Source organism: Alexandromys fortis, unplaced genomic scaffold (genome assembly GCF_014885135.2).
Source record: "Alexandromys fortis isolate MF-2015 unplaced genomic scaffold, M_Fortis_MF-2015_v1.1 scaffold_56, whole genome shotgun sequence".
Lineage (NCBI taxonomy): Eukaryota > Metazoa > Chordata > Mammalia > Rodentia > Cricetidae > Alexandromys > Alexandromys fortis.
Window position 1 is genome coordinate 6,818,178 of NW_026067935.1, and position 26,521 is coordinate 6,844,698.

At 44.8% G+C, this 26,521-nt stretch overlaps 2 protein-coding genes and 1 non-coding gene across 3 annotated transcripts in view; all 3 read right to left on the reverse strand.

Annotated features, from left to right (window-relative positions):
* The window catches only part of Ccdc62 (coiled-coil domain containing 62), a 47,350-nt gene extending 44,833 nt beyond the window's left edge, over positions 1-2,517 (reverse strand). The window contains exon 1 of the mRNA XM_050146635.1: positions 2,353-2,517. Within this exon, the coding sequence (XP_050002592.1) occupies positions 2,353-2,517 (165 nt within the window). The remainder of the gene's footprint in view (positions 1-2,352) is intronic.
* On the reverse strand, positions 435-571 carry LOC126504368 (small nucleolar RNA SNORA2/SNORA34 family). The gene has a single exon (XR_007592567.1). It is a non-coding gene; the product is annotated as a small nucleolar RNA SNORA2/SNORA34 family (small nucleolar RNA).
* Positions 2,518-5,300: 2,783 nt separating the features above from the next.
* Denr (density regulated re-initiation and release factor) lies at positions 5,301-24,585 on the reverse strand. Its single transcript, XM_050146549.1, has 8 exons — positions 24,431-24,585; positions 23,623-23,737; positions 17,663-17,682; positions 16,484-16,568; positions 11,278-11,361; positions 8,380-8,496; positions 5,748-5,887; positions 5,301-5,635 (listed from the first exon to the last, which is right to left on the reverse strand). Exons 2-8 carry the CDS (start codon positions 23,726-23,728, stop codon positions 5,591-5,593), a joined length of 597 nt encoding a protein of 198 aa, XP_050002506.1. The 5' UTR covers positions 23,729-23,737; positions 24,431-24,585; the 3' UTR covers positions 5,301-5,590.
* Positions 24,586-26,521: the final 1,936 nt, after the last annotated feature.

The window sequence follows — 26,521 nt, forward strand, 5'->3', positions numbered from 1 at the left end:
GTAAAAGAACAAAAGCTAAATTAATAATGTAGGAGTATAGAAAAATCTTTTTTAAAAAATATTTATTTATTCATTATATATACAGTGTTCTGAAGGCTAGAAGAGGGCACCAGATCTTACTACAGATGGTTGTGAGCCATCATGTGGTTGCTGGAATTGAACTCAGAACCTCTGGAACAGCAGGCAGTACTCCTAACCTCTGAGCAATCTCTCCAGCCCCTAGAAAAACCTTAGAATGTCATTAAGACTAGCAGCTACCCACATCTGTTATCAAGAACTCAGTCCTTTCTTCAGCTCTCCTCTCCCCACTTCACCCACCCGAGTCAGGATTTTGCTGTGGCCCAGGGTGGCTGCAAATTCCAAATCTTCTGGCCTAGCTGGCCTCAGTAGCTAGCCAAGTGCTACAATTTTAGAGCTGGGTATCATATGCAGGCAGATGTTTCTTTTTAATGAATCGACAATAACATTTTAAAATTTCTGAAATGGCCAACAGACCATAGAAAGACATTTTTTTAGGCACCTGCTTGAAACCAACAGCTTCAGCAAACTAATGGCCTTGATTCAGGGCCAACCAGGCTGACTTTGAACTCAGAGATCCACCTGCCTCTGCCTTCTGATTGCTAAGATTAAAAGTGTGTGCCACCACCAGGCTATAGCTGTTTTTTTTTTTTTTTTAGATTTATTATTTGTTTTATGTATGAGTGTTCTGTCTGCATATACAACACAACTTTATGCCAGAAGAGGGCACCAGATCCCACTAGAGATGGTTGTGAGCCACCATGTGGGTGCTTGGAATTGAACTCAGGACTCTTAACTGTTGAACCATCTCTCCAACAGTTTTTTGTTTGTTTGTTTGTTTGTGGGTTTTGTTTGTTTGTTTGTTTGTTTTGAGACAGGGTTTCTCTGTGGCTTTTTGGAGCCTGTCCTGGAACTAGCTCTGTAGACCAGGCTGGCCTCGAACTCAAAAAGATCCGCCTGCCTCTGCCTCCCGAGTGCTGGGATTAAAGGTTTGCGCCACCACCGCCCGGCTCCAGCCCAGTTTTAAAGTCCAGTATATGACAGGTCCTATCAACCTGAATCCAGAGTTGGGCACTTAGTGGTTATATAATCTTAATCTCTCAGCCTTAGCCTCATTACCTGTAAAATGGTAACAACTGTACTAAGGGACTTGCACATGCAAGTGCTCTATCACTGAGCAATACCCACAGTATTTTTTATTATTAATTTTGTGTATGAGTGTTTTGCTGCATGTATTTCTATGTACCACTTCCATGCTTGGTGCCTGTGAAGGGTTTAAGTGTATATCAGATCTGCTGGAAATGAAATGACAGACATTTGTGAGCCACCATTTAGGTGAGCCAGTGCTCTTAACCAACTGCTGAACCATCTCTCCAGTTCCCACAGCTTTTTTTTTTTTTTTTTTTTACTTTTTGAGATATAGTCTCACTAAACTGCCCTCCCCTTAGGCCCACTCCATGGCTTGGAACTTTCCAGCTTCCAAAGTAGTTGGGATTACAGGCCTGTGGTTTTATAAGTGCCTCGAATATAGCAATCCTTCAACCTTGTTATTACTATTGATTAAACAGGGACTTGTTATGCAGCCCTGGCTGGCCTTGAACTCACAGGAATCAGTACACCTTTACTTCCCAAGTACTTTCTGGGATTAAAGTTGTGCACCACCACACCTGACTTAGTTCGTGTGTGTGTGTAAGTCAGAGGATAACTTTCAGACGTTGGTTCTCTCCTTCTGCCATATGAGTTCTAAGGATCAAACACGAATCATAAAGCTTGGTTTATTGACCCTTTACCCACTAAGTTGTTCTGTAAACCATATGGTGCTGAATTATGTTCTGATTTTGTGTATGAAAAGTGGAAACGGAGTCTACCACTAAAGCTAAGCCTCGCCCCAAGGGTTCTAAGAGCTAAAGCTGAGATACGATGGCTCACAGCTACATTCTCGGGACTCAGGGGGCAGAGGCGGTGAGAGTGATGTCAGTATGGCCGACACGGGATGTGAAGGGCAGTGCAAGTCCATCGGAGACTCACGTACACGATTACAGCATTTAAAAAGGCTTATAAATAATAATCACTGACAGTTACTGACTAAACACACACACACAAAAGAACTTGGAATTCCAGGTCACGATACTTGAATTCCAGTCTGTAAGAATGGCAGGTCAGGGGCATGGAGCTCAGTGGAGGATACTGTTAAATAAACGAGGGAGGGCAACGTCCCTGTCAACGTTCAACAGCAATGCCTGGTGCTCGCGCTTCGTCGCTCGGTCCTAGCTTTTGTCGAGCTGAGGAAACTGTCGCTCTGTTCCCTCTGTCTCCAGGGGCAGCGGCGCTCACCTGGCGCCGGACGAAGAAGGTCGCCGAAGGGTTCATGGGCGATGCCCCCGCCCCCAGAGAGAGTCGGTGCCAGCAGCGCGTCACCTCGGAAACGCCATTGGCGCCGGGTCGCACCGGGGCGGGCAAGCCCGCAGCCCCGGACGCCGCGCCCTCGCGACCACGCATGCGCACACAAACCGCCAGCCCGCGCTGAGGCGTCGCGCAGGTGGACGCCTCAAGTCTCGCGAGAACGCGAACCTGCTTTCCCACACTGGAAGGCTCCGGAGCCACACGAAGCGCCCCAGAGAAGCGTTCCGGCGCTAAAGACCGTGAACTGTCTTTTCTAGGCCCAGTGGCCCTGGTTCCCTCGCTTTCTGGCTTAACTAGAGGGATAATCGCTCCGGCAGACAGGACGAAAGATCACTCAGGACAGAAGCATCTGTCAATCATCTTTTAATAGTGATGAGAACCGTGACATTTTATATCAACATTTCCCACATTATTGCTGGGTCCTGAGTCTGAGGTAAAAAGATCGGAGACCTAGGAAGACCCTGGGATTTTACGTGTGTGCACCCTGCACCTGTGCTGAGGTGAGGACAGTTCCAGTCAGTCTCTTCCAGAAGACCTTCAACAAACCTTTGAGGCAGCTCCACTAATTTCACCAGACACATCCTTCTGCCTGCCTCCCAGCATTAAAAATGCACGTAACAGATACACCCCCCCCCCCCGTTTTAAGAGTGTTGGGGGTCGGGGGAAAGGAAAACAGAATGACCCTGGACCCTAAAAGCCATTTCCACTCAGGCCAGACCACCTGAGTGTCATCTTAGAAGCTTACAGTGAAAGAAGAGAATTCATAGTTGTTTATTTTTTGAGTCCGGGTCTCTCCGTAGCTTTGGAGCCTATCCTGGAACTAGCTCTTGTAAACCAGGCTGGCCTCGAACTCACAGAGATCCGCCTGCCTTTGCCTTTGTCTCCCGAGTGCTGGGATTAAAGGCGCGTACCCCCACCGCCCGGCCATAGTTGTTCCCTTTATCTCTCTGGCACACTGGAACACTCACACATCCAAAATAATAATAGGTTAAAAACTACCTGCGTGCTGGGGATCAAATTCCTGTCCTCATCACTGTGAAGCAAACACTTTATTACATACATACACACCAAAGAAAAATATAACATTAAAAAAAAGTGACAAAGTCAATCTTTGAACTGTTGAGGTACATTGAATTTCAAGTCACAGGAAAACATTCATTTTATCAGTAAGGGCATTTTAATTCTTCATTTTCTGGCAGTAACATCTGCTGATAGCTATAGAAGGACCGAAAATGCACTTTTCAAAAACCGTTTGGGAGCTGGAAAGACGGCCCAAGTGGTTATGAGTGCTTGCTCCCCTAGCAGAGGCCTCAAGTTCCATACCAAGCATGCAAATGAGCAGCTCACAGCCACCTATAACTCCAGTTCCAGGGACCCCTACAGGTTCTTCTGGCCTCTTGGGTACTGAACCCTGGGGGGGGGGCATATCTCCCCGCCTTTTTAAAATTAGATCTGTGGACATTAACGTGCCTTTTCCATGAACATTATGTGTACATACATGGGGATCTTAGAGCACCAAGAAAAATACCAACAGAACATTCACCAAACAGCCATGACCAGTACATTTGCTTTGCCAAGTAAGGAGTACTTGACAAAATACAGTTAGTAAAGAATTTTGCTTTTAAGCTAACATCTTAATTATGCATTTGTTTCTAAGACTTTTTTTCTAAACACCCTTTCAGAACTGAAGAGATGGTTCAGCAGTTAAATGCACTGGCTGTTCTTCCAAAGGATCTGGGTTCAATTCCAGCAACCGCATGGCAGCTAAAACTGTCTGTAACTCCAGTTCTGGAGTACTCAACACCTTTATACAGATACACATGCAGGCAAAACACCAATGCACATAAATAAAGAAAAATAAAAAAAAAACACCCTTTCATTCAAGAATATATTTGTATAATTGACAATTTCATGAATTCTAAATTCTTGAAGTATCTATACAGCTTTTGTTTGTGACACCACGGGTTGAATGTAAGGGCCTTGTGCATGCTGGGCAAGCACTTGTACTGCCCAGCCATAAATATTCTCATTCCTGTAGCCTGTTCACATGTGACACCTGACTTCCAATGTTTCATTTCACCCAGTGCATTCATTAAAACGATCAGTTTCTCCATAAGTTAGTTTAATTGCTATTTCTAAAACTGTAGACTGAGAACAGATATATTCCGTTTTTAATTGGTTAGAATTTTACTCATGTGGTATATAACTAGAACAAGAATTTCCAGCCTCTCTGAGCATCCTTCCACTCGTAACAAAAACGAATGTCTACAACAAATTTGTGGTCTGACCCTACTCAACATTACCGAGCAGATTTCTAATATTCCTGGGAAAAGCTTTTTCAAATATATAGTATCCTACCACAAGATACACCAGCATTTAACAGTTCTGTATTCATGAACTCTAACATCATCAGTAACATTATGAATGGCACCATTGGCCCTTAAGACAGTGCAGAAGGGGCTTACTGGGTCACAGTGTACATGGTTTTAAGGCTTTTAATGTACTTTAGCAAGTAATCTCCTGAATGACTTGAGCAAACCTACCCACTCTGTTGCTCATTATATCAAAACAGTGGACTTTGACATTAATGAAGGAACTAAGCCAACCAAAGCCCCATTGGATTCTCACCAACCAAGGACACACTTCTAGTAAGTAAATGAAAAACAGATTCTTTTGAAAAGTCACTCAGCTTTCTCCCAGTAAGATAACCAACAGAAACACTTCCTGAAAAAAAAAAAAGAGAAGGTTTTGGTGTCAAGAGTCTAGTTCAGTGGCAATGTTTTTCCAGCACGCACAAGGCCCTGGGTCCCATTAACAGCACCAATAAGAAGGAAAGAGGCTACAGTGTTTTTCTAAAATAAAAAGTTAAAAAAAGAAAATTCAGTACCAAATAACCAAAATGTTTTATTTGACTAAATTCAGATTCATGCATAAGCATGACAGTCTCTCTCTCTCTCTCTCTATCAGACTTTGGCAATTAAAAAACAAAACAAAACAAAAAAACAAAAACCATAAACAAACCAAGCAGCCTTGTACAGAACGAGAACGCCAAAGATGAGGAGTCTACAGTTTTACTGTAGGACACATATGTACACATATATACATATGTATATATTTCTGAAAGGCCGTGTCAACTCTCAGGTCAGCTCAGACACACATGACTCCAGAATCACTTCTTCACTTCTCCAAGGTCTTCGATGCTGTCATCATCCACCTGTAAGACACAGATAAAAGAAGTTTATGAATTGTGGCAAAAATTAAGAAAGAAAGAAAGTGATTTGCTTTAAAAACTTGTTTCTACAAGTGTATACATCCTGTGCACTTACCTCTGGCCACTTTTCCTGAATGACATCAATTATGTCATCTGTGAAGTCTCCCTGAATGATGATCTCATCCTCCCCTGTTACTGAGGCACCGCAGGAGAATTTTTGAGCAAAAAATCTTTGTGCTTCTTTGAGATCAATTTCTGTTTTGGTTTGTTTTTTAGAAAAAAAAAAGGGGGGGCAAGACCACAATTGGAATTATATAACAAAGATCTCCTTCATTTTGAAATTTCATCTGCATTTTAAAATCATTTAACAAGTGGTATTAATTATTTTTTTCCAGAACAATGACTAAAACTATTATAGGCAGAGCTCTTAACATGTATTTTCAAGGTCATATATTCTCAATATTGCAAACAGCATCCTCCACACTACTCCACCACACAGTAAGACTAAAATGGCTAGAGCGATAACACACATTTTAATCCCAGCACTCAGAGGGCAGAGGCAGGTAGATCTGTTAGTTCCTGGCCAGCCTAGTCTACAACATGAGTTCCAGGGCAGCAAGGCGAAGAGAGAGACCCTGTCTAACAAAACAAAAAAATCCAAAATGAAACCAGGAACATATTACTTTCAAGCATCACAGTTATCCATGCTTAAGTTCTATATAATAGAAAAACAGAGAACGGAGAACCAAACCTTTATACCTAAGCACCCCCCCCCCTTTTTTTTTTTTGCTTATTGAGACAGGGAGTTGCTACAGAGCCCTACTAGCCTTGAACTTGAATTCCTCTAGTCTTAGTTTCTGTGGTGGTTTGAGTAGGAATGGCCCCCACAGACTCATGTGTTTGAATGCTTGGCCCACAGGGAGTATGTATAACCTTGTTGGAGGAAATGTGTCACTGTGGAGGCAGGCTTGGAGATCTTATATGCTCAGGCTATACCCCGGATGATACACAGTGTCTCCGGCTGCCTGCGGATCAAGATGTAGAACTCTCAGCTAGCTCTCTAGCACCATGTCTGTCTGCACACTGCCATGCTTCATCATGATGATGGACTAAACCTCTAAAAAAGTAAGCCAGCCCCAATTAAAGGTTTCCTTTTATAAGAGTTGCTGTGGTCATGGTGTCTCTTCATAACAATAGAAACCTAAGACATTTCACAAGTGGCAGGATTATAGGTATGTGCCAACTTAACAGGTTAAATCTTAATAGAATTCTGGAGACACAGGAGCAGCCTTAGCCACTTTTAAGTCCTACCTAGTCCTCTTCATTCTATACAAATATATTCAACAGCAATTCCTCAAGAGCTGGCAGTGGTACATACCTGCAACCCCAGATACTTAGGAGGCAAAGCAGTAGTTTGAGAAGAGCCAAGGTTACACAGCAAGATAGCATTCTCAAAAACAAAAAGCCAGCAAACAAAACCAGGCAAAATTACCAGATAGGAAAAAAAAAAAAAGTGTGCTAGACTTTTAGATAGTAATTCTGAAACTATAGTTAGAAATTCAAAACCTAGGGCTGAGGATTAGCTCAGTAGGAAGAGTCGTTGCCTGGCATCTTGGAGGCCCTCATTTCACTCTCCAGCCGCAGCAGCTAGATCACAACAGCTAGGCAGGCAGCTCACTCCTATAAATCAGTACTTGGGAGGTGGAAGCTGGAGGATCAGAAGCTCAAGGTCACTCTTCTCTTTCAACACTAGCTGAGCCAGCTTAAGATGAAGAAGCCTCACCCAGTTTTTTTTCTTTTCTTGAGCAAAGGTTCACTATGTATCCCTGGCTGACCTAGAACTACCTATGTAAACCAGACTGGAATATGCCTGTTTCTGCCTCCTGAGTGCTGGAATTAAAGGGTATACCATCCCATCTGGCAAGCAACCCTGCCTTTAAGGAAAACAGCAAGAAAAAAGAAAAGGAAGGAAGGCAGGCAGGCAGGCTCGTGTGCTGAACATGGCACATGTCTGTAACCTCAACATCTAGAAAACAAGATGGGTGGACTGCCTGAACTACAAAGGAAGTTCCAGCTTAGCGTAGGCTAGAGAGCATCACCTTATAGTGTGCCTCTACCCCCCCCACCTCCAAAAAAAAAATTCAGAAAAGGGACCAGAAAGACAGGCGTGTCTCAGTGATTAAGAGCACTGGCTGCTCTTGTAGAGGCTTTGAGTCCAATTCCCAGCACTCCCATATGATGGCTCACAACCGGTGACTCTAGCCCCAGGAAATCCAGCATTCTCTTCTATGGGAACCAGGAAGACGTGGTACACAGACATACATGCAGGTAAAACACCCAATACACATAAAATTAAAAAAAAAGAAAAAAAGTACTGGCTGGTCTTCCAGAGGTCCTGAATTCAATTTCCAGCAACCACATGGTGGTTCACAGCCATCTGTAATGAGAACTGGCTCCCTCTTCTAGCCTGCATGCATACATGCAGGCAGAATGCTGTATACATAATAAACAAATCCTCAAAAATAAATAAATAAATAAATAAATAAATAAATAAATAAATAAATAAAAAACAGAAAGGCAAAAACCTCTTTTAGTATATTCTTGGCATGAACAAATATATGGAAGCAGGGATGCAACTTCCCCAACACCTTATAAAAACACCCGAACAGAACTTCATGATACAAATAAATAGACTCTGGTTTATATATTTTCTTTGTAAACAAAGAAACAAACAAACCTCAACTCACCAAATGTTGCAAGGCCACACACTCTTGTCACGTATTTCTTCTTCGCTCTAGGAATTTTGGCTATTGTGACCTTCTGTGGTACTGTCTTCTTCTTCTGTTTTATTTGACCTCTTCCCCCTTCATTAAGAAAGAGCTCACATCAATTGCTTCCTTTTCCACAATTGTAAACATACATACTGAGTCTTTCACTGTGTGTTCGAGTTCCTTTTCTAAATACAAATCACACAGGCTATTTACTTAGCAACACTCACCAATTAGTACTTACTACGTGCCCAGGACTGCACAAAGACCCGAGGGTGCACAGATAACCAGGACACAGTTCCCACCCTACAGGAACTCACAATCCACTAAGATGAGTGGTGGGGGGAGGTGTTAAAGCAGACATGGGTACAGGCCTACAGTGAGAGATCAAGGTCAAGTCCGGCCTGGCCTACTTAGTCTGAGGGGCCCGAGATGTGTCATCAAGGACAGATGCTTGCTGCCAAGCCTGAATTCAATCCCCAGAACCCACATGATGCAAGGAAAGAACTGGCTCCTGCAAACTGTCCTCTGACCTCCACATGCAGCAAATATTTTTTGTTTTTTTCAAGACAGGATTTCTGTGTGTAGTCTAGCTGTCCTGGAACTCAAAGGTCTACCTGCTTCTGCGTTCTGAGAGCTAAGATTAGAAGTGTGCCACCACTGCCTAGCACAGTGAATGAATGAATGAATGCATGAATGAATGAATGACAGAAAATGTTTCCTAAAGGAAGTGACCTCTAGGGTGAGTTTAAAGAACAGAAGAGTGTTCAGGGGAAGACAAATGGCTTCAGTTCAAGAGAAAATACACTGAATTTGGAAAGCACGCTTGTCTTATTGAAGAATACTTATGGGTATGCAGTACAGGAAGTCAGAAGTCAGTAAGAACTGGATCCAAGTTCAGGTGTGACTACACTGGACAAAGAGAAGTCACTGAAGACAGAAAGAATGAAAGAACAGATTCATGGTTATGAAGTTCAGGTCAGCTCTAGGGTGAAGGGTGGATTTATGAAGAGTAAGATGGAAAGAGAGGCAAATGAAGTTCCTGTATTCACTCCAACAAAAACTAGTCAAAATATAAACCAAAATGTAGCAAGCAGCTGAAGAGAAAAGTGCAGGGGAAGAGAAACGACAGATTTTAGGATAATTAACGGGAGCAGAGCCTGACACAGTCCTCAGGTTTCCAGCTGAGGTGCTAGGATAATTGTGCAATCTCTACCAAAATGGGAGAAATAAAAGATAATTCATGACTCAGTCAATTTAACTTTGGAAGTGCTTCATTTGTGGTATCTGTGGGGGCCATGCACATTTTCAGCCTGTCATGTGCCAGGCATAGACATACAGATTTAGGAAATACAGATATATAGTAGTGTAGCAGATACAACAGAAACATCCTGGGAGAATGAACAGAATGTAGGAAGACCTGGGACAGAGCCTGGGAAGTTAATTCAAAGGGACACCAGAAAGAAGAGGGGTCTATACAAACAGGAAAATCAAGGAAATTCACACTTCAGAAAGGTTTAGGTGTTCTTTTTTTCTTTTGGTTTTTCAAGACAGGGTTTATTCGTTGTAGCCCTGGCTGTCTTGGAACTGACTCTGTAGACCTCTGCCTCAAACTCAGGCCTTCCTCTGCCTCCTGAGTGCTAGGATTAAAAGCGTGTGCCACCACTGCCCAACTTTCACATGTTCTTTCTACTTAGCAGATACCAAAAAACTGGTGACTTTTATTAGAACAGTTTCAGTAAAGACAGGCTGGAGTGAGCAGTAACAGACATGAGGCTGGGAGGTCAGTCCACTTTAGTAAAGGCACCTGGATAAGAACTGGTGAGAAACGAAAGTAAGATAGCAACAGACCTTAGCAGAGACCTCTCTTAAGTAGCATGTGTAAGGCCTTGGGTTCAGTGTCCAGCACTGGGGGGGGGAAACGGTGGTAGGGCTGGGGGTCATGGCAAAAATCTTTAAAGCTGGGGCTGAAAAAATGGCTCAGCAGTTAAACACATTTGCAGTCTTTAAAGATGACATGAGTTTGGTTCCCAGCATCCACATGCCTACTAATAACTACCTGTAACTCCAGTTCCAGAGATCTAACCCCTATTGTCTATCTTCCATGGGCAATGAATCCACAGAGTGCATGCATACAGGCAAAACACCCATACATAGATAATCAAAATAAATTATAAGATAATTTTAGTAACAAAACAATCAATGAGGAAGAGATGGGTAGGGGATAGGTGCCATAGCATAAAGAATCTGTTTTGGGCAGGCAGTCATGGTGCATGCCTGTAATCCTAGCACTCAGGAGGCAGAGGCGAGTAGATTTCTGTGAGTTCAAGGCCAGTCTGGTCTACGAGGCAAGTTCTAGGGCAGCCAGAGCTGTTACACAGAGAAAACCTGTCTCAAAAAACAAAACAACAAAAACAAAAGCATAAAAAAAAAATCTGTTTTAGAGAGGAAAGAACTAAGTGCAAGCAACAGCTCATTCCACTTCAACAGAAAGGAATGTTCAGCAGGCTGGTTGTGTCTTAAAGGCACATTAAGATAAACATACATATATTTTCAATCCTTTTTGTTTGTTTTTCCTTTTGAGACAGGGTCTCTGTATGTACACTGGCTATCCTGAACTCACAGAGATCCATCTGTCTCTGCCTCCCAAGTGCTGGGAATAAAGGTGCTCACCACCGGGACCAGCTGGATTTGGCTTTTTGAGACAAGGTCCTAATTATGTACCTCAGGCTGGCCTTGAATTCCCAGCAGTTCTCTGGCTTTAATCTCTCAATACTAAGATTACAAACATTAACAGGCGGAAGCTCTCATCACTCCAGTTATCCTCTACAGGAAGGAAGGTATGTCTATAGAAATCAAACGTGGATTAGGTCTTACCTCTCTTTTGTTTTTTCTTCTCCTCCTCTTCCCCTACTGTCCCTTGACCTTCACTAATGCCAGCTTCTTGTTTGGGTGAATTTTCTAAACAGAAAAATAAAATGCAAGAGCACGAACAGCATTTTTATTAATACTGTAAAGAGAAATCATCTGCTGAGGATGTGGCTCAGGCTAAAGAGTGTCACCTGAGTGCACAAAGCCCTGGGTTGTTTCCACTTCAATTCCAGTACTAAGGTAAGGGCAAGGGGATCAGAAGTGGAAGGTCAGGATTTTTCGGCTTTGCAGAGGGTTTCCTTCTCTGTGTGTCCACTGATGTGTTTCCTCACCCCCCAATAAACACTGTTCTTCAACTGCCGATTGTCTGAGGTGCTTGAGATTTCTCTGCTGGTACCTGATTTTTCCTATCTTTTAATTATTTAACCTACAGAAAGAAACCTGATCAAAACCCCCTAGACTATCATTTGGGGGAGGGGGCTTGTCTCATATTTCTTTTGAGAACCACTGACAGTGGTACTTCTTACTGGTAAGACACTGCCAATAGGCCTGCTACAGTATTTTAATGTTACTGGTACACAGTCCAGCCAGCTACAAAACTAAGCCTTGTCTTATTAAACAAAACTTATATTGCCAGGCAGTGGTGGCACACACCTTTAATCCCAGCACTCAAGAGACAGAGGCAGGAGGATCTCTGTGTGTTCAAGGCAAGCCAGGTCTACAAAGTGAAATCTAAGCCAGAGCTACACAGAGAAACCCTGCCTCAAAAAACAAAGCAAAAACAAAAAAACAAATCTTATGTTAACCACAATGCCAAAACCTCTTACTCATTAACCTTGTGTCTTAATGTTCCCTGTGAGGTACAGAAAAGAAACTCAAAGACTGACTTATAAGCTTAAACTGGCTTTTGTTTGTTTTGCCTTTTGGAGGCAGGGCTTCTCGGGATCCACTTGCTTCTGCCTCCAGAGAGCTAGGATTACAGGTGCCACCACCATGCCTAGTTTACTCCTTTTGTAACCATTTGTTTGTTTGTTTATTATTTTCTAAGGCAGGGTTTCTCTGTGAAACAGTCCTGGCTGTCTTAGAACTCACTCTGTAGGCCAGGTTGGCCTCAAACTCATAGAGATGGGATTAAAGGCCTGCATCACCACCACCTAGCTTTTATTTTTATTTATTTTTTTACTCCTTGAACTCTTAGGCCTCCTCGACAGTGCACATCTACACCGGTAGACAATGGTGGCAGAGAAATCATCAGTCTCATCGCCACCTGAAACAGAGCCTGTCAAGGGCTCCTTACATGGTTTTATCTGCTCTCTTCCTTTACTAGGGTAAAACTGCCCCAGCTATTTTTCCAACTACACTCTCAGTGGGAATTATAACACTAACAGCCTCACATTTTGTTCTAGATGCTACCTGATTAGTATGCCAAGCCTCGAAGATACACACCATCAACAAATGGCTGTCTTATGCTCTAGATCACTGCCACTGGTTAAGTTTTGTGGTTCCTTAGACAGACTTCCCTATGAGGGACTCTGACTGCTGCCCCCACCGTCCTCCCTGAGTCCCCTAAGAGTAGTTAGGTGACCTTTGAGAGGAAGGGATGGGAAATTAGGAGTTAGGCAGACTCATGGTAGACAGACAAAGAAGAGAGGCCATAGCTGGGTAATAAAGGCAGCGAATTCCCAAGATGGCCAGCTTCCTCCTCACCCTCCACACTTGATACAAAAGCCCAGAAGCTTAAAACAAAGGCTTTGTAGGTCCCAGTCTCCCACCAGCAGGCCTCTGCGGATGGACTAGCAGACAAGTTCAAGATCTGCTCAAATGAGTCACACAACAGTTCTGGGCCAACCAACCATCCATGCCTTCTTCAAATTGACTAACCCTACATTAGGGGAAGAAAATTCTTCAAAGGCTTTAAAACCCCGAAAGAGTTCCCCTCTGCTTTGCTGAGGTCTTTTTCTTTCTCTGTGTCTCTATTGCTTTTGTAGGTTTCCTCCTCCCTCCCCGCCCCCCCCAACCCCTTTCAACTGTTTAAAACAAAAGGGTAGGGTGGTAAAACAAAAAGTGGAGTTCAAGGTCATCGTTTGAGGCCAGCCTGGGCCACAGGAGATCTGTCTCAAACAAAACAACCAGGGCTGCTGAGGTGACTCAATGGGTAAGGCATTGCTCCAAAGCTTAACCACCTGAGTTTGTGGAATGGTGGCGAGCACAGCTCCCACAAGTTGTCCTCTGAAACACACACAATTTCGCAAGTAAATAAAGCAACCTATACTAGCTTAGTATCTATAAAGCAAATAACTATACTGCACTCTAATGAAACCGAACTCTAAATGTACTACAGTAAATCTGTAGTCTGGCTATGTACCCTCCAAAGGCTCAGGAGTTAAAGACAGTCCCCAAGAAGGTGTCACTGTTTTAAAGGATAGGCACAGGAGGAGGGTTTAAAGTGAGAAGTGCCAAGGTCTAGAAGGAGACAGTCATTAGAGGTTTCAATTTGGAGACAATGGGACCTAGTCCCTTCCTCTTTTTCACTTCCCAGTCAGTACAGGCCTAGAGCAAGAGAGTCACAGTGATAGACTAAGAGCTGTTTGAACTCAGAGATCCATCTGCCCCTGCCTCCTGAGTGCCAGGCTTAAAAGCATACACTACTACTGCTCAGTGGACTAAAAAAGAACTATGGGCCAAATTAACCTTTTTAAGTTTATTACTTTAGGTATCTGCTATAGTGATGGTAATAGAGAACAAAATGTTTAGGATTTTATTCTATCTTTCTATCTATCTATCCACCATCCATCCATCCAATTTATTTATGCTTCAAACACAGAGATCCATTTGCCTCCAAGTGCTAGAATTAGAGTTGAGCGCCACTTCACATGGTTGAGGATCTCCACCCCCAGATAGGGTTTCTCTGTATATAGCTCTGGCTATACTGGAACTTACTCTGTAGACCAGGCTGGCCTCGAACTCACAGAGACCCATCTGCCTCTGTTTCCTGAGTGCTGGGATTAAAGGTGTGAGCCACCACCCCAGCAAGGATTTTGTTTTTTAAAACAGCACTTTGGTAGGAGGATCAGGCCAGCCTGGGCTACCTAGTGAAACTGTGTCTCATAACAAAACAGGGGCTAGAAAGATGGCTCAGATTAAGAGCATTTGCCGCTCTTGCAAAGTAACTGAGTTTGGTTCCCAACACCCACATCAGGTGGCTCCTCTGTGAATAACAGTTCCAAGGGGATATGACACCTCTGGCCTCCTCAGACACCTGCACACAAGCGTACATACACCTAATTTAAAAATAATAGCTAAAACACACACACACACACACACACACACACAAAACAAAAGGGGAAGCCAGGTGTAACAGTGCAAACCTTTAATACCAACACTCTAAAGCAGGCAGATCTCTTGAGTTCCAGGACAACCAGAGCTATATGCTGAGACCTTGTCTCAAAAACCAAAACCAAAACACAAAACAAACACCCCACAAGCCCCTGCCTCAGCCATGCATCACTATGCCCAGCTCACAAACTATGACTTTTTACCACATGAAAGGGAAGCAAAACACTCAGATCAAGAAAATTTCTTGCCGGGTGGTGGTGGCGCACGCCTTTAATCCCAGCACTCTGGAGGCAGAGGCAGGCAGATCTCTGTAAATTCGAGACCAGCCTGGTCTACAGAGCTAGTTCCAGGACAGGCTCCAAAGCTACAGAGAAACCCTGTCTCGAAAGAGAGAAAAAAAAAAAAAAAAAAAGAAAAAAGAAAAGAAAATTTCTTATGGGGCTGTAGAGGTGGCTTAGCAGGCAAGGGCACTTGCTACTCTTGCAGAGGACCTGGGTTCAATTCCCACCATCCACGTGGCAGCTTACAATGATCTGTAACTCCAGCTACAGGGGATCCTACACCCTCTTCCTGCCTCCACTAGACATGCATGTGGTGCACAAACATACATGCAGGCAAAACACCCACACATAAAGTAAAAATAAATAGAATCTGAAAAAAAAAATGATAAAAGGAAAAAAAGAAACTATATAAATCTGGTTTTGTTTTTTGAAATTTACCAAGTTCTGGTCAGCCAGAGTTAAATGATGTGATTGTCTCAAAAACTAAACAAAAAGAACCTGTATCTTTAGGACAGAAACCAAAGTAAAACACAAACAGCTTGTTATTAAACATGACAGCTGGGGAAGGCTCAGCCATCCCTCATCCCAGCAGCATCTTCCTACTCCTTGGAGGAACCGCTCTGTACAACTGTCCTTCCTTCTACTCATCAGACAAGAAGGCACTCCCAGAACCGACCAACCCGATTTACTTCATGGGATGAGACACGCTTCTCCTGGTCCCCTCTCAAGTCAATCATGTCTAGGCAAGTCATGCTCAGGGACAAAATGGAGGCGCCAATCCCAAGGCCAGCCTTTAAGTGTTCTTTCCCAACAAAGAGCGACTAAGTAGTTACTATCTCTGAAGACAAGAGTACTGCCTCATGTAAATAATATAAAAATGGAGCAGCAAAGATAGGGACAACATGGGATGTACTGGGATGGAATAGGCCTGTTTCAAGCCATCTTTTCCTTGTTCCCACTACTGTCTTTTTTCTACAAACCTTGCAAGAGAAGCCATCAACAAAGCTAAGAGATCTGTTCCCTGTCTGTGACACCCCAGCACCACCAATCCCACTCTTTGAGCCCTAGATGCCCCTCTTCCTCACACCTCACATCCACCATTCTGTTCTACACAGCCTCACCCTCTAACCAGCTCTCCCCAGCCTCCGCCCACTATTGCCATTCTCAACCAAGTTGCTGTCATCATTGCCTTTGCTGTCATCATCCTTGAGACAAGATCTCACTAAATTACCCTGGCTAATCTTCAACTCTCTTGTCTCTGAACTTAAATAATTTTAAAGTTAACCAAGATGGGTGAAAGGACTTTCCTATCCTTTTCTATTAAGACTAGGAACTGATCCAGGGCCCCGCACATGCTAAGCAAGCACCCTACCATCGAGCTACACCCACAACTCTAAGAGACAGAGTCTCCTAAGCTGCCCAGGCTGGCCTTGACATCACTATCTAACCTCAGACCACCACACAACCGGGACAGTAGGCCTTCGCCACCAGATCCAGCCAAACTTTCCTGTTTAAAATGCCACATGTGTATTTATTTCGTAAATACAATTTTAATAAAATAAAAACCCATGTTCAAAAAAGGAAAAAGTCCATACCTACAGTCAGTTTTGCAAATTCATTTGGAAAATTTTTCTCTAGCCATTGTCTACACTTAGCAACATCAGGCATATATTCACAGTACTAGAAGGAAGGAAAAGAACAAATTGAGTGAGAATCATGCATTTCAAACAATATAATTAAAACATCCCCATGTACTTCATAGGTAAAGAATGATAAACTACACACACACACACACACACACACACACACACTTTCTATCTCACTATGTAGTCAGGGAAGTCTCTTAAATCTAAATCAGAGTACTAGAATTACAAGTCACCATGCTCAGCCTCGCCTGACCATCCACAGGAAATCTGTAATTCAAGTAGGAAATGTCTCTTAAGAAATGAAAACTCATCAGGCGATGCATGGCTTTAACCCCAGCACTGGGGAGACAGAGGCAGGTGGATCTCTGTGACTCTGAGACCAGCCTGGACAGCTAGGGCTACACAGAGAAACCCTGGGGGGAGGGGAAATGAAAACTCAGATCAGGACCTCCTCAGCATACTTCTCCATAAAGCAAAAGGGTCATTAGAAAGAGTGTAGCAGGGCTGGAGAGATGGCTCAGCAGTTAAGAGCATTGCCTGCTCTTCCAAAGGTCCTGAGTTCAATTCCCAGCAACCATCTGTAATGAGGTCTGGTGCCCTCTTCTGGCCTGCAGGCATACACACAGACAGAACATTGTATACATAATAAATAAATATTAAAAAAAAAAAGAGAGAGAGAGAGAGAGAGTATAGCAGCCAGGCAGTGGTGGCGCACACCTTTGATCCCAGAACTCGGGAGGCAGAGACAGGCAGATCTCTGTGAGTTCGAGGCCAGCCTGGTCTACTACAGAGTGAGCTCCAGTACAGGCTCTAAAGCTACACAGAGTCCATGTGCTGTCACCAAGCCTGACAACTTCAATTTGATTCTAGGAACCCACATGGTAGGAGAGAACTGACCCCTGCTCCTCTGCAAGTTGTCCTCTGGCCTCCACAAGTATACCACGGAACATATTGCACACTTGCACACACACACACACACATTTAAAAAACTTATTCTGATCCAAAGTTCTATATAAAAGGTTGATAGGAAATGAAAGGATAGAAGTTCCCAGATTAACTCTAAAATCAAGAGTGATCTCACATGCAGAAAGAGAACAATAACAAAAAAAACTAACAAGTAGGACTTACCTCTGTTGGTAATGAACAAACTAGAGAAATGGAGAGAAAAAAAGATGTGAAATGTTAAAACCATGACAACACAGGAGCCTCATACTCTCTATCGGACGGAATACTTCCCTCTAGCCTTTCAGTTCTCTCCTTACGTGTCATCACTACTTTTCAATCGAATATTCTACTTGAGAGTTTTCCCTCTCCTAACACCCCAAGAATACTAAGTAACCACCAGGAAGCACACACTGGCTTCAAACTTCATGGTCTCTGGTCTCGCTGCCTCAGCCTCTTGGGTGCTGAGGTGAGTCGCCCTCCAGCTTGTCTGCCTTCACACGCTCCTGTGGCACTCAGTTTCAAATCCTACCCTGCAGAGATTTCTAAGGTCAAAGGTGCATGATTAATTACTTCAGATGACAGTACTCTGACATTTTGATCTAAAGGCAATTGTCAGTTGATGTAACAGCAAACCTTTCATATTTTATAACTTATCTATAAAGTGCCTGTCTTTCTTGAGATTTCTCAGGACAATTATATCTTACTCATCCTCTGAGTAAAACACAATGTGGCACAGAACAGAGCCTAAAACATGTTTTCTAAATAAATTCAAGCTGTTCTCTGAATCCCTGCTAAGTCTATAGCCAAGCGTCTATAGCCAAGCGATGAGCCCGGTCCTCTTGAGTTCAGGGGCTGGAGAGGTGGCTCAGCAGTTTAGCAAACCTGCTGCTCTTATCAAGAAGGCAATTTGGCTCCCAGCACCTACATCAGTGGTTCACAACCACCTGTAACTTTAGCTCCAGATTTGACTCTCTTCTGGCATTTGTGGGCACCCACAATGTGGCATAAACATACACAGGCTCATAAGTAAAAATAGAGAGAACTAAAGGGACAGACAGAGGCAGGGTGACACAACACTACTGCCCAGGCTGAGACTCCAAAGTCCCCAAGAACAGCTGGAACTACAGGTATATAACACTGTATCTCACTATGCTCTTCTAAACCAGTGGGTCTCAACTATGGCTCACGACCCTAAATGTGTCACCTAAGACCATTGGGAAACAAAACCTCTGTTCCAAACGCTCTTTAACTTTCGCTAAATCATACCATAGGCTGGTCACTATGCTTGCTTCCTCCAACTTTTAGTCCTGTGCTACATACCTTCTCACATAGCTTCTTTGCTCAAAAACCTTCAGTGACCTACAAGCAGTTACAAAACAAGGCCCCAAAATCTGGTCCAGACCCAATGGTCTTTAAATTTTCTGCTTCTACTTCCAAAATCCGCATTAACAAGCACACTGCAATACCTGCAAATTTACATTCCCCTCATTTCTTACCTCTCTTCCTGCTCTTTGGCCTGGCATAGCTGCCTGCAACACTACCTGCCTTTCAAATACCAACTGTGCTCGCCTCTATGTGGTCTCCCCCAGCTCTACAACTAGGAGAACCTCTCCCTTTCCGCACCGCTGTGACTGTTTCCCGAAGTGTATTTCTTGTCTCTGCTACTAATACACCTGTGTACACCCCTCCCCATCCAACACTCACCAACGGCTACCCAGTCTAAGTTACATGTAGCGAACAGGCAGAGCCTTGCTGTCTTTCAGGCCCCCCGACAATCTAGCCCAGCACCTTATCCAGACGTACTTTGTCAGTCGTGGACTTTCTTGCGCCAAGCCCATCATCATCATAACACACTGAGGTTAGACTCTAAATGCACCTTTTGGTAGCCTCTGCCTTACACATCTGGTTTACTAAGCCTGAGGCAACGGAAAACACAACTTATCTTTGACTCACACAAGCAATCAACACAAAAGTTGTTTCACAGAAAACCATCGTATAATAGCTATCACTGAAGGCTTAACCAGGGCACATTTCCTTGTCAACATCCTTATTTCACTCTTCACAAAGACCCCCCCTCCTCACCTCCTAATTTATAGTTGTTTTAGTGTTTTCTATTCCCTAAGTGAGTCTCTCCTACCATGTGAATCTCAAAGATTGAACTCAGGCCATCAGGCTTGGCAGCAAGCTCCTTTACAACTGAGTCCACCGACTCCCAAGTGTTTCTTATACATGTAGATCTTAAACTCCTTGGGGCTTAGAAGCACCTCTTCCCTAATATTTGCAATGCCCAGTACAAAAGCAAGGAGGGAACTGAAGAAAGTTAACTGTTCTCAGAACAGAATGATCTGGCAGATAGACACTTGCCGTCAAACAAAAACAAAAAGATCTTAAATTTTGTTAAATAGGTACTGCCAGGGCCTTACTATGTCACCCTGGTTGGCTTGGAACTCACTATGTAAAATAGGGTCAGGTTGGCTTGAACTTCTGGTGACCCTCTTGCCTCTGCCTCCTGTGTGGTAGGTAGTAGATGCTATGATTAGCTGTTTTTGTTTTGTTTTTTTTGAGACAGGGTTTCTGTGTAGCCCTGGCTGTCCTGAGTTGTCCTGCTTGTCTCCTGAGTGCTGGGATTAAAGTAGTACTCCAGCACCACCAGGCTTTTTTTGTTTTGTTTTGCTCTGAGAAGGGTCTTAGTCTATAGCTCATTTTGTAGCCCAAGCCAGCCTCAAACTTGCAACATCCTTCCTTTCTCCATCTCCCAAGTGAGCCTGAGTCACCATACCCTGCTTGATCTTTATTTATTATGTATGTACTTGCTATGTAGACCAAACCATTTTGCTTTATCTCCTGAGTACTGAGATTAGACGTGTGCTTATCTGCCTTAATGTCATCTTTTTTCTCACTTTACACATTAAGACACAAATCTCTCAACCTCACAGAAATGAGCTAACTTGCCCAGGGCCACACACCTAGGAAGTATTTAAGTCAGAAAGCACACTCTGGCCCATTACTCTATTACCAATATCATAACAAAACACATCAACTCTATATAATTTTTTCCGATTTTTCCTACGTCCCTTCCTTCCTTTCAAGTTTTAAGACAGGTTCAACACGGCCCAGACTGGCTGGAATTCTGCAATCGCCCTGACTACCTCTGCTGAGTGTGGGGAATACATGTGTATTCCTTCACATCAAATTTTAGAGGTCAGGACTCTCAGCAAGCACGCTACCCACTGATGGCCCCTCTGAGGAAGCCTGCAAACATGTCTGTCCTTTTCCTAAGCACCTCCCCCTACCTCCCTTAAAGCCTGCGCTTAGGATTTGCACTAAAACTGTTTCTTGCTTCTCACCATCTTCCCTGGGAAAATGACAAAGAGGATATGACATTGATGCAGTGGAGGCCCTGGCGTGGGAGGGCACAGGCACATCCTCTAGGGTCACGATGGGAGCCAGGACTAAGCCCACAGGGTGAAGACCAAAGGCAAGAGTGGATCCCTATCACCAAGTTGAGCCACCTGGTGAAGGACGTGACCAAGTGTCTAGAAAAGATCATTCTCCCAGCCCCTTCAGAAATCAGAACACTGACTTTCTCCTAGGGACATCTCTTAAGGATATAGGTACTGAGGCAGAAGCAAACTCACACTGGTTTGCAGACCAGATTCGAGGCATTTACTGCCCCTGGGGACTACAACAGCCACATTAATCTGGAGGTTAAGTGCTCCAAGGAAGTAGTCACTGCCATTCAAGGAGCCAAGCTTTCCACCCTGTGGGAGAGGTTACAGAGGGCACAAGAACGCCACACAAAGTGACGGGCTGCTGTAGCTGTGTACTGGCTAACCCATCTCCACTGGCAGACATTGACACCGTTGGTTCCTGGGTCCAAGAAGCTGGTACCACTGGCCAGTACTGATGAAGACCACTGCACTTCAGTCAGGGACAGCATGGCCACCTGGGCAACTTCCACCAAGGCCACCTCTGATACCCTCTCCAAGACCTACAGCTACCTGACCCTCTGAAAAGAGACTGTGTCCATTAAAATCTTCGTATCAGGAACTTACAGACTATCTTGTGAGAACTCAGACCAGAACCTCCATGCACATGACCCAGGATTCAACCATGGCTTTTTGTAGCTTCTCTACAAAAAGTCAATTAATCTTATTTTAAAAAAACAGTAATAATAACAATAATAAAAAGAACCAAACGTTGGGGGTTGGAGTGATAGTGCAGTGGTTAAGAGAGCTTACTGCTCCTACAGAAGACCCAGATTTGATTTCCAGCACCCACCTGGTTGCTCAGAACTACCTGTATGTAACTCTAGTTCCAAGATATCCAATGCCCTCTTCTGACCTCCATGGGCTCCTGCATACATGTGGTGCACATACATACACTCAGGCACATACACAAACCCATTTAAAACAAAAAAGTAGTTATGCATGGTGGCATATGCCTTTAATCCCAGCACTCTGAGCAGAGGCAGGAGGACCTCTAAGGTCCAGGCTAACCAAGGCTACCGAGTGAGACTGCCTCAGAAACAAATAAATCTGAAGAACAAGCGGATGAAGACTGGAGAAAAACGGGCTTAGGCTTTCCTTGGTGATGGGGGGGGGGGGGGAAACAACATAAAACAAACCTGTTTCTTACTCAACTCCAACTTCGTTGTATTAAAAAGTCTAGGTAAAGCTGGGCATGATAGTACACACCTTTAATCCCAGCACTAGGAATGAGAAGCAGGCAGATCTCTGAGATCGAGGCCAGCCTGGTGTACAGAGTGAGTTCCAGGCCAGTCAGAGCCACACAGAGAAACCCTGTCTTTAAAACAAAGTCTAAAGCTGTGGTGATGCCTTAGCCTTATTCAATAAAGTTCAATACAGTACTTGCGACATAAGCCTAAAGGCTGAGTCAGAATCCCCAGCAGCCCAGCATCCAGTTAAAGCCAGCAAAGCAGAGAACTACAGTCCCAATACTGGGGAGACAGAGGATCCCTAGTGCTTGTTAGCCACCCAGTCTAGCTCATGAGTGTCAGATTCACTGGGAGACCCTTTTCAAAGAAACATGGCGGACTGTGATTGAGGAAGTCACCCTCTGACCTCTGACATCACACATCCACATCTAAATATAAAAAAAATGTAATTATCCAAACCCGACTTTCCCAAGACTGTTCTACCACACAGCACTCTGAGCTCACCTCCTCCACTCCTTAACCAACACCCTCCCTGTACTATAATAATTCAAAGTTGCTGCTCAAGAAGTTCATGGGTAGGGCTGGAGAGATGGCTCAGTGGTTAAGAGCACTGCCTGCTCTTCCAAAGGTCCTGAGTTCAATTCCCAGCAACCACATGGTGGCTCACAACCATCTGTAATGAGGTCTGGTGCCCTCTTCTGGCCTGAAGGCATACATGTAGACAGACTATTGTATACATAATAAATAAATAAATAAATAAATAAATAAATAAATAAATAAATAAATATTTAAAAAANGTTCATGGGTAAAGGCATCTGAAGCCAAGCCGGAGGACCTTAGTTCAATCCCCAGGACCCACAAAGTAGACGGAACTAAGGTTCGCAAATGGTCCTCGACAGCCACACATGGGTCATGACACAGATGCACACACACAAATGAAATGAAAAAAAAAAAAAAAAAAAAGCTCAAGAGTCTAGCCAGCCATCAAGCTTCCCCAGCCCCTACTCAGCCCAGTACTGGGACTGAACCCAGAGGCTGTGAACTCTCTGGATCAGTGCTCTGCTGCTAAGCAACATCTCCAGGTCCTGCCTTTTCTTTCCCGACAGTTCGCTTCCTTTAGGATGCCCTTTCTCGCCTCTTCCATACTTCCCCATCCTTTAAGACTCCCTACCGTCCTAAAAGCTCTCCATAACAAAGTATATACATCCAACATCTGGTTGGGATACTCCATTGCACATCTCGATTCCAACTGGACTGTCACACCTCCAGGCCAGGAGGCAAGACCCAAATGGCACATGAAAAAGGAGTATCTGTTAACCTATATGTCCTCCCTAGGTTCCCTCCTCAATTAAGAATCGTCCAAACCACAGAGACAGATGCAGGAGTTAACAAGACCAAATCTGAAACTTGAACGTTAAACATAAAAACGGTGAGCAAGAGCCATTTCTGCCCTTCCAGCACTTGCCTCCACAATAAAGGACTCGAAGAGGGTAATCGGAATCTAACTTGGCACTGTTCCTCGTATCGCCTTTGCAATCAGTCCCACTGGATTCAGAAATGTCAGTAGCCATCTCATAAACCTGTAAGCAAAATAACACAACTTTACTATTTTGGAGCTGGATCCCCGAAAAGCAGCATTTGGGTGCAGTCTTGGCTTGTACTATGTATCCCTGCCCCCGGAAGCTGTTTCCAGTCTATTAAAAAGGACACAAGTTTCATTGGAGTCACAAAGTATGATCAGCTGTAAGCTTATCTACCTGCTCCACAGATCTATAGGGAAGCAAGAATAATTGGGCCATGAAGGCTGAGGGTTGGGGCGAGGGCAAAGGGGACACCAGAGGAAAAGAGGAAGCAGCTGGGGAAATAGATGGGGTGGGTGACTTCGACAGGGACGGGGCAGGTCTGAGGGTCAAATGGGAGGGATGCAAACTGCAGGAAAGGCTCCAGAGCATCTGCACGAGGAGGGCGAGTCACTCGAGGTGACCAGAATGCAAGGTGCGGCGACAGCAAAATACCAAGGGAGAGAGACCGAGCCAGGGACGAAGATGGGAGTGCCACGGCCTGGGGAGACAAAACTGGGACAGAAAGACCAGGAAAAGGGCAGGCAGCCCTTCGGGGGACGCTAAGGGGAGAGCCCGGGACGCCACAGGAGGCCCCCATGTGGGCGGGCGTGGAGACGCTCGGCCCGGCCCCCTTCCTCCAGGCAGCGCCGCGGCTGCCCCCATACGCTCGACCGGCTCCTCGGAAGCCGCAGAGGCGCGAGCGCTCGTTACCCAGCCGGTCGCACAGCCCCCGCCGCCTCCGCTCCCGCCAGCTGAAGCGACACATGCAAGTCCTCTCGCCCGACCAAAGCAGCCCCAAAGCCGTCTGGAGACACGCTCGCGCGAGACAATAGGCCTTTATCGCGAGATCCCGGCAGCCACTAGGCGGATGTCGCGAGAAGCCTGACGGCCGCGGGTGGGCGGGGCGAAGAGGGAGGCACATGCGCTCTGAGCTGGGCTGGAGGGAAGGGGATCGAGTGGCGTGGAGGCAGACGGCCAGTAGGAGGCGCTCGCTACCCATGGCGAGGATGAGCCAGCGCCTGGAGGATCCTGCGCAGTGGGGCGTGTACTGGACTGGAGGAGGGGCTCTTGAGTCACGGGTGACTCGCTGTGAATGGTGTGGGCAGCCTAGCCCCAGTGTCTGGGCTGCATCCTAGAGTCCCAACTACCCCCAATCTGATGGATAAGTCACTTCTCTGCGGAGAGATGGCGGCTGGAGGAGACACTGGGTTTCATTCCACTACTCTTCCCTAAATTGGAATTATTCTTGTATCGTATTAATTATTCTTGTATCGTATTAATTACTGTTTTAGTTTACCTCGCCAGGCTGACAACAATTTCCATATCTCGTCTTATACATGTCCTACGCTGGAATTTATGGATCCCATCTCAGGGTTTCTGGTTTTAACCACACACAGCCTTGCTTTGGTTTTGCTTCCTTGTTTTTATTTTGGGGAAACCCCTTCATCTGCATACTCAGCCCAAGGCCCACTCAGCGAGGCTGGATAGGAAGTTGCTCTTCCACATCACCTCCAGTGCCCGCATCCCTTTGCTTTTCTGTTTGCAGCTTACTTTGCATGGACTAAGCTATCCAAAACAGAGATTAATCCAGCGTGACCTCCCACAACGTTCTTTTGGTCCTGGGAATCGAACCCAAGGCTTTGTGAATGCTAGGCTAGTAGTCTGCCGCTAAGTTATAGCCGATTCCTCCCTAATAACGTTTTAAAAATAAATAAATACAAAGCATCCCCGCAGTTCATGATGCATATCTTTAATCCTAACGCCAAGGAGGCAGAGATCTTTGTGCGTTCCATACCTGGCATGGCTACCTGGTAAGACCCTGTCTTAAAAAATAAAATTAAGCCGACAGCGGTGGCGCACATATTCTAATCCCAGCACCCGGGATGCAGAGACAGGCAAATTTCTGTGAGTTCGAGACCAGCCTGGTCTACAAGAGCTAGTTAGCTAGTTCCAGAACAGGTTCCAAAGCTACAGAGATACCCTGTCTTGAAAAACCAAAAAAAAAAAAAAAAAAAAAAAATTAAGCTGGAAGTGATGGCATATGACCTTATTCTAGCACTTGGGAGGTAGAGGCATGTGAATCTCTGAGTTTGAGGCCAGTTTGGTTTACAAAGTCAGTTTCAGGACAGCCAGGGCTACACAGAGAAACCCTGTCTCAAAATAAATAAATAAACAAATAAACAAACAAATAAATAAATGGGACCACAGAGTTAAGAGCACTGTTTGTTTTCCAAGGCAAGGTTTCTCTGTGTAACAGAGATCCGCCTGCCTCTGCTTCCCAGGTGCTGAGATTAAAGGTGTGTGTCACCAGGCCCAGACTGCATTATAATCTTTTAGTATGTATGAGCATCAGGATGCCTGTTGTAAGCAGCTGTGATGTTCTTTAAAGGTTTATTTTAATGATGTGTATGTGTCTGTGTAGCGGTTCGTGCACATAAGTGCTGATGCCTGAGTTCAGAAGAGGGTGCTGGGATTTTGGGCATTTGTGTGGGCATCATGAGTGTTGGCGGCAGTCCAGGCTCCGGGAAGGGCAGCAAGCACTCTTAAGCCCCTGAGCCAATGCTCTAGCCCAGCCTTGAACTTCTGATCTTGCCTCCACCTCTCAAACGCTGGAACTACAGGTGTATGCTGCCGCCTCTGGTTTATGCAGGGCAGGCGAATCTCTGTGAGGTCCAGGCCAGCCTAGACAGTTCCAGGCCAGGTGGGACTTCATAGAGAGACACTGTCTCCAGAGGGGGGAGGGGAGGGGAGGGGAGGGGAGGGGAGGAGCGGGGGGGAGAGGAGAGGCACGAAGAGGACGGG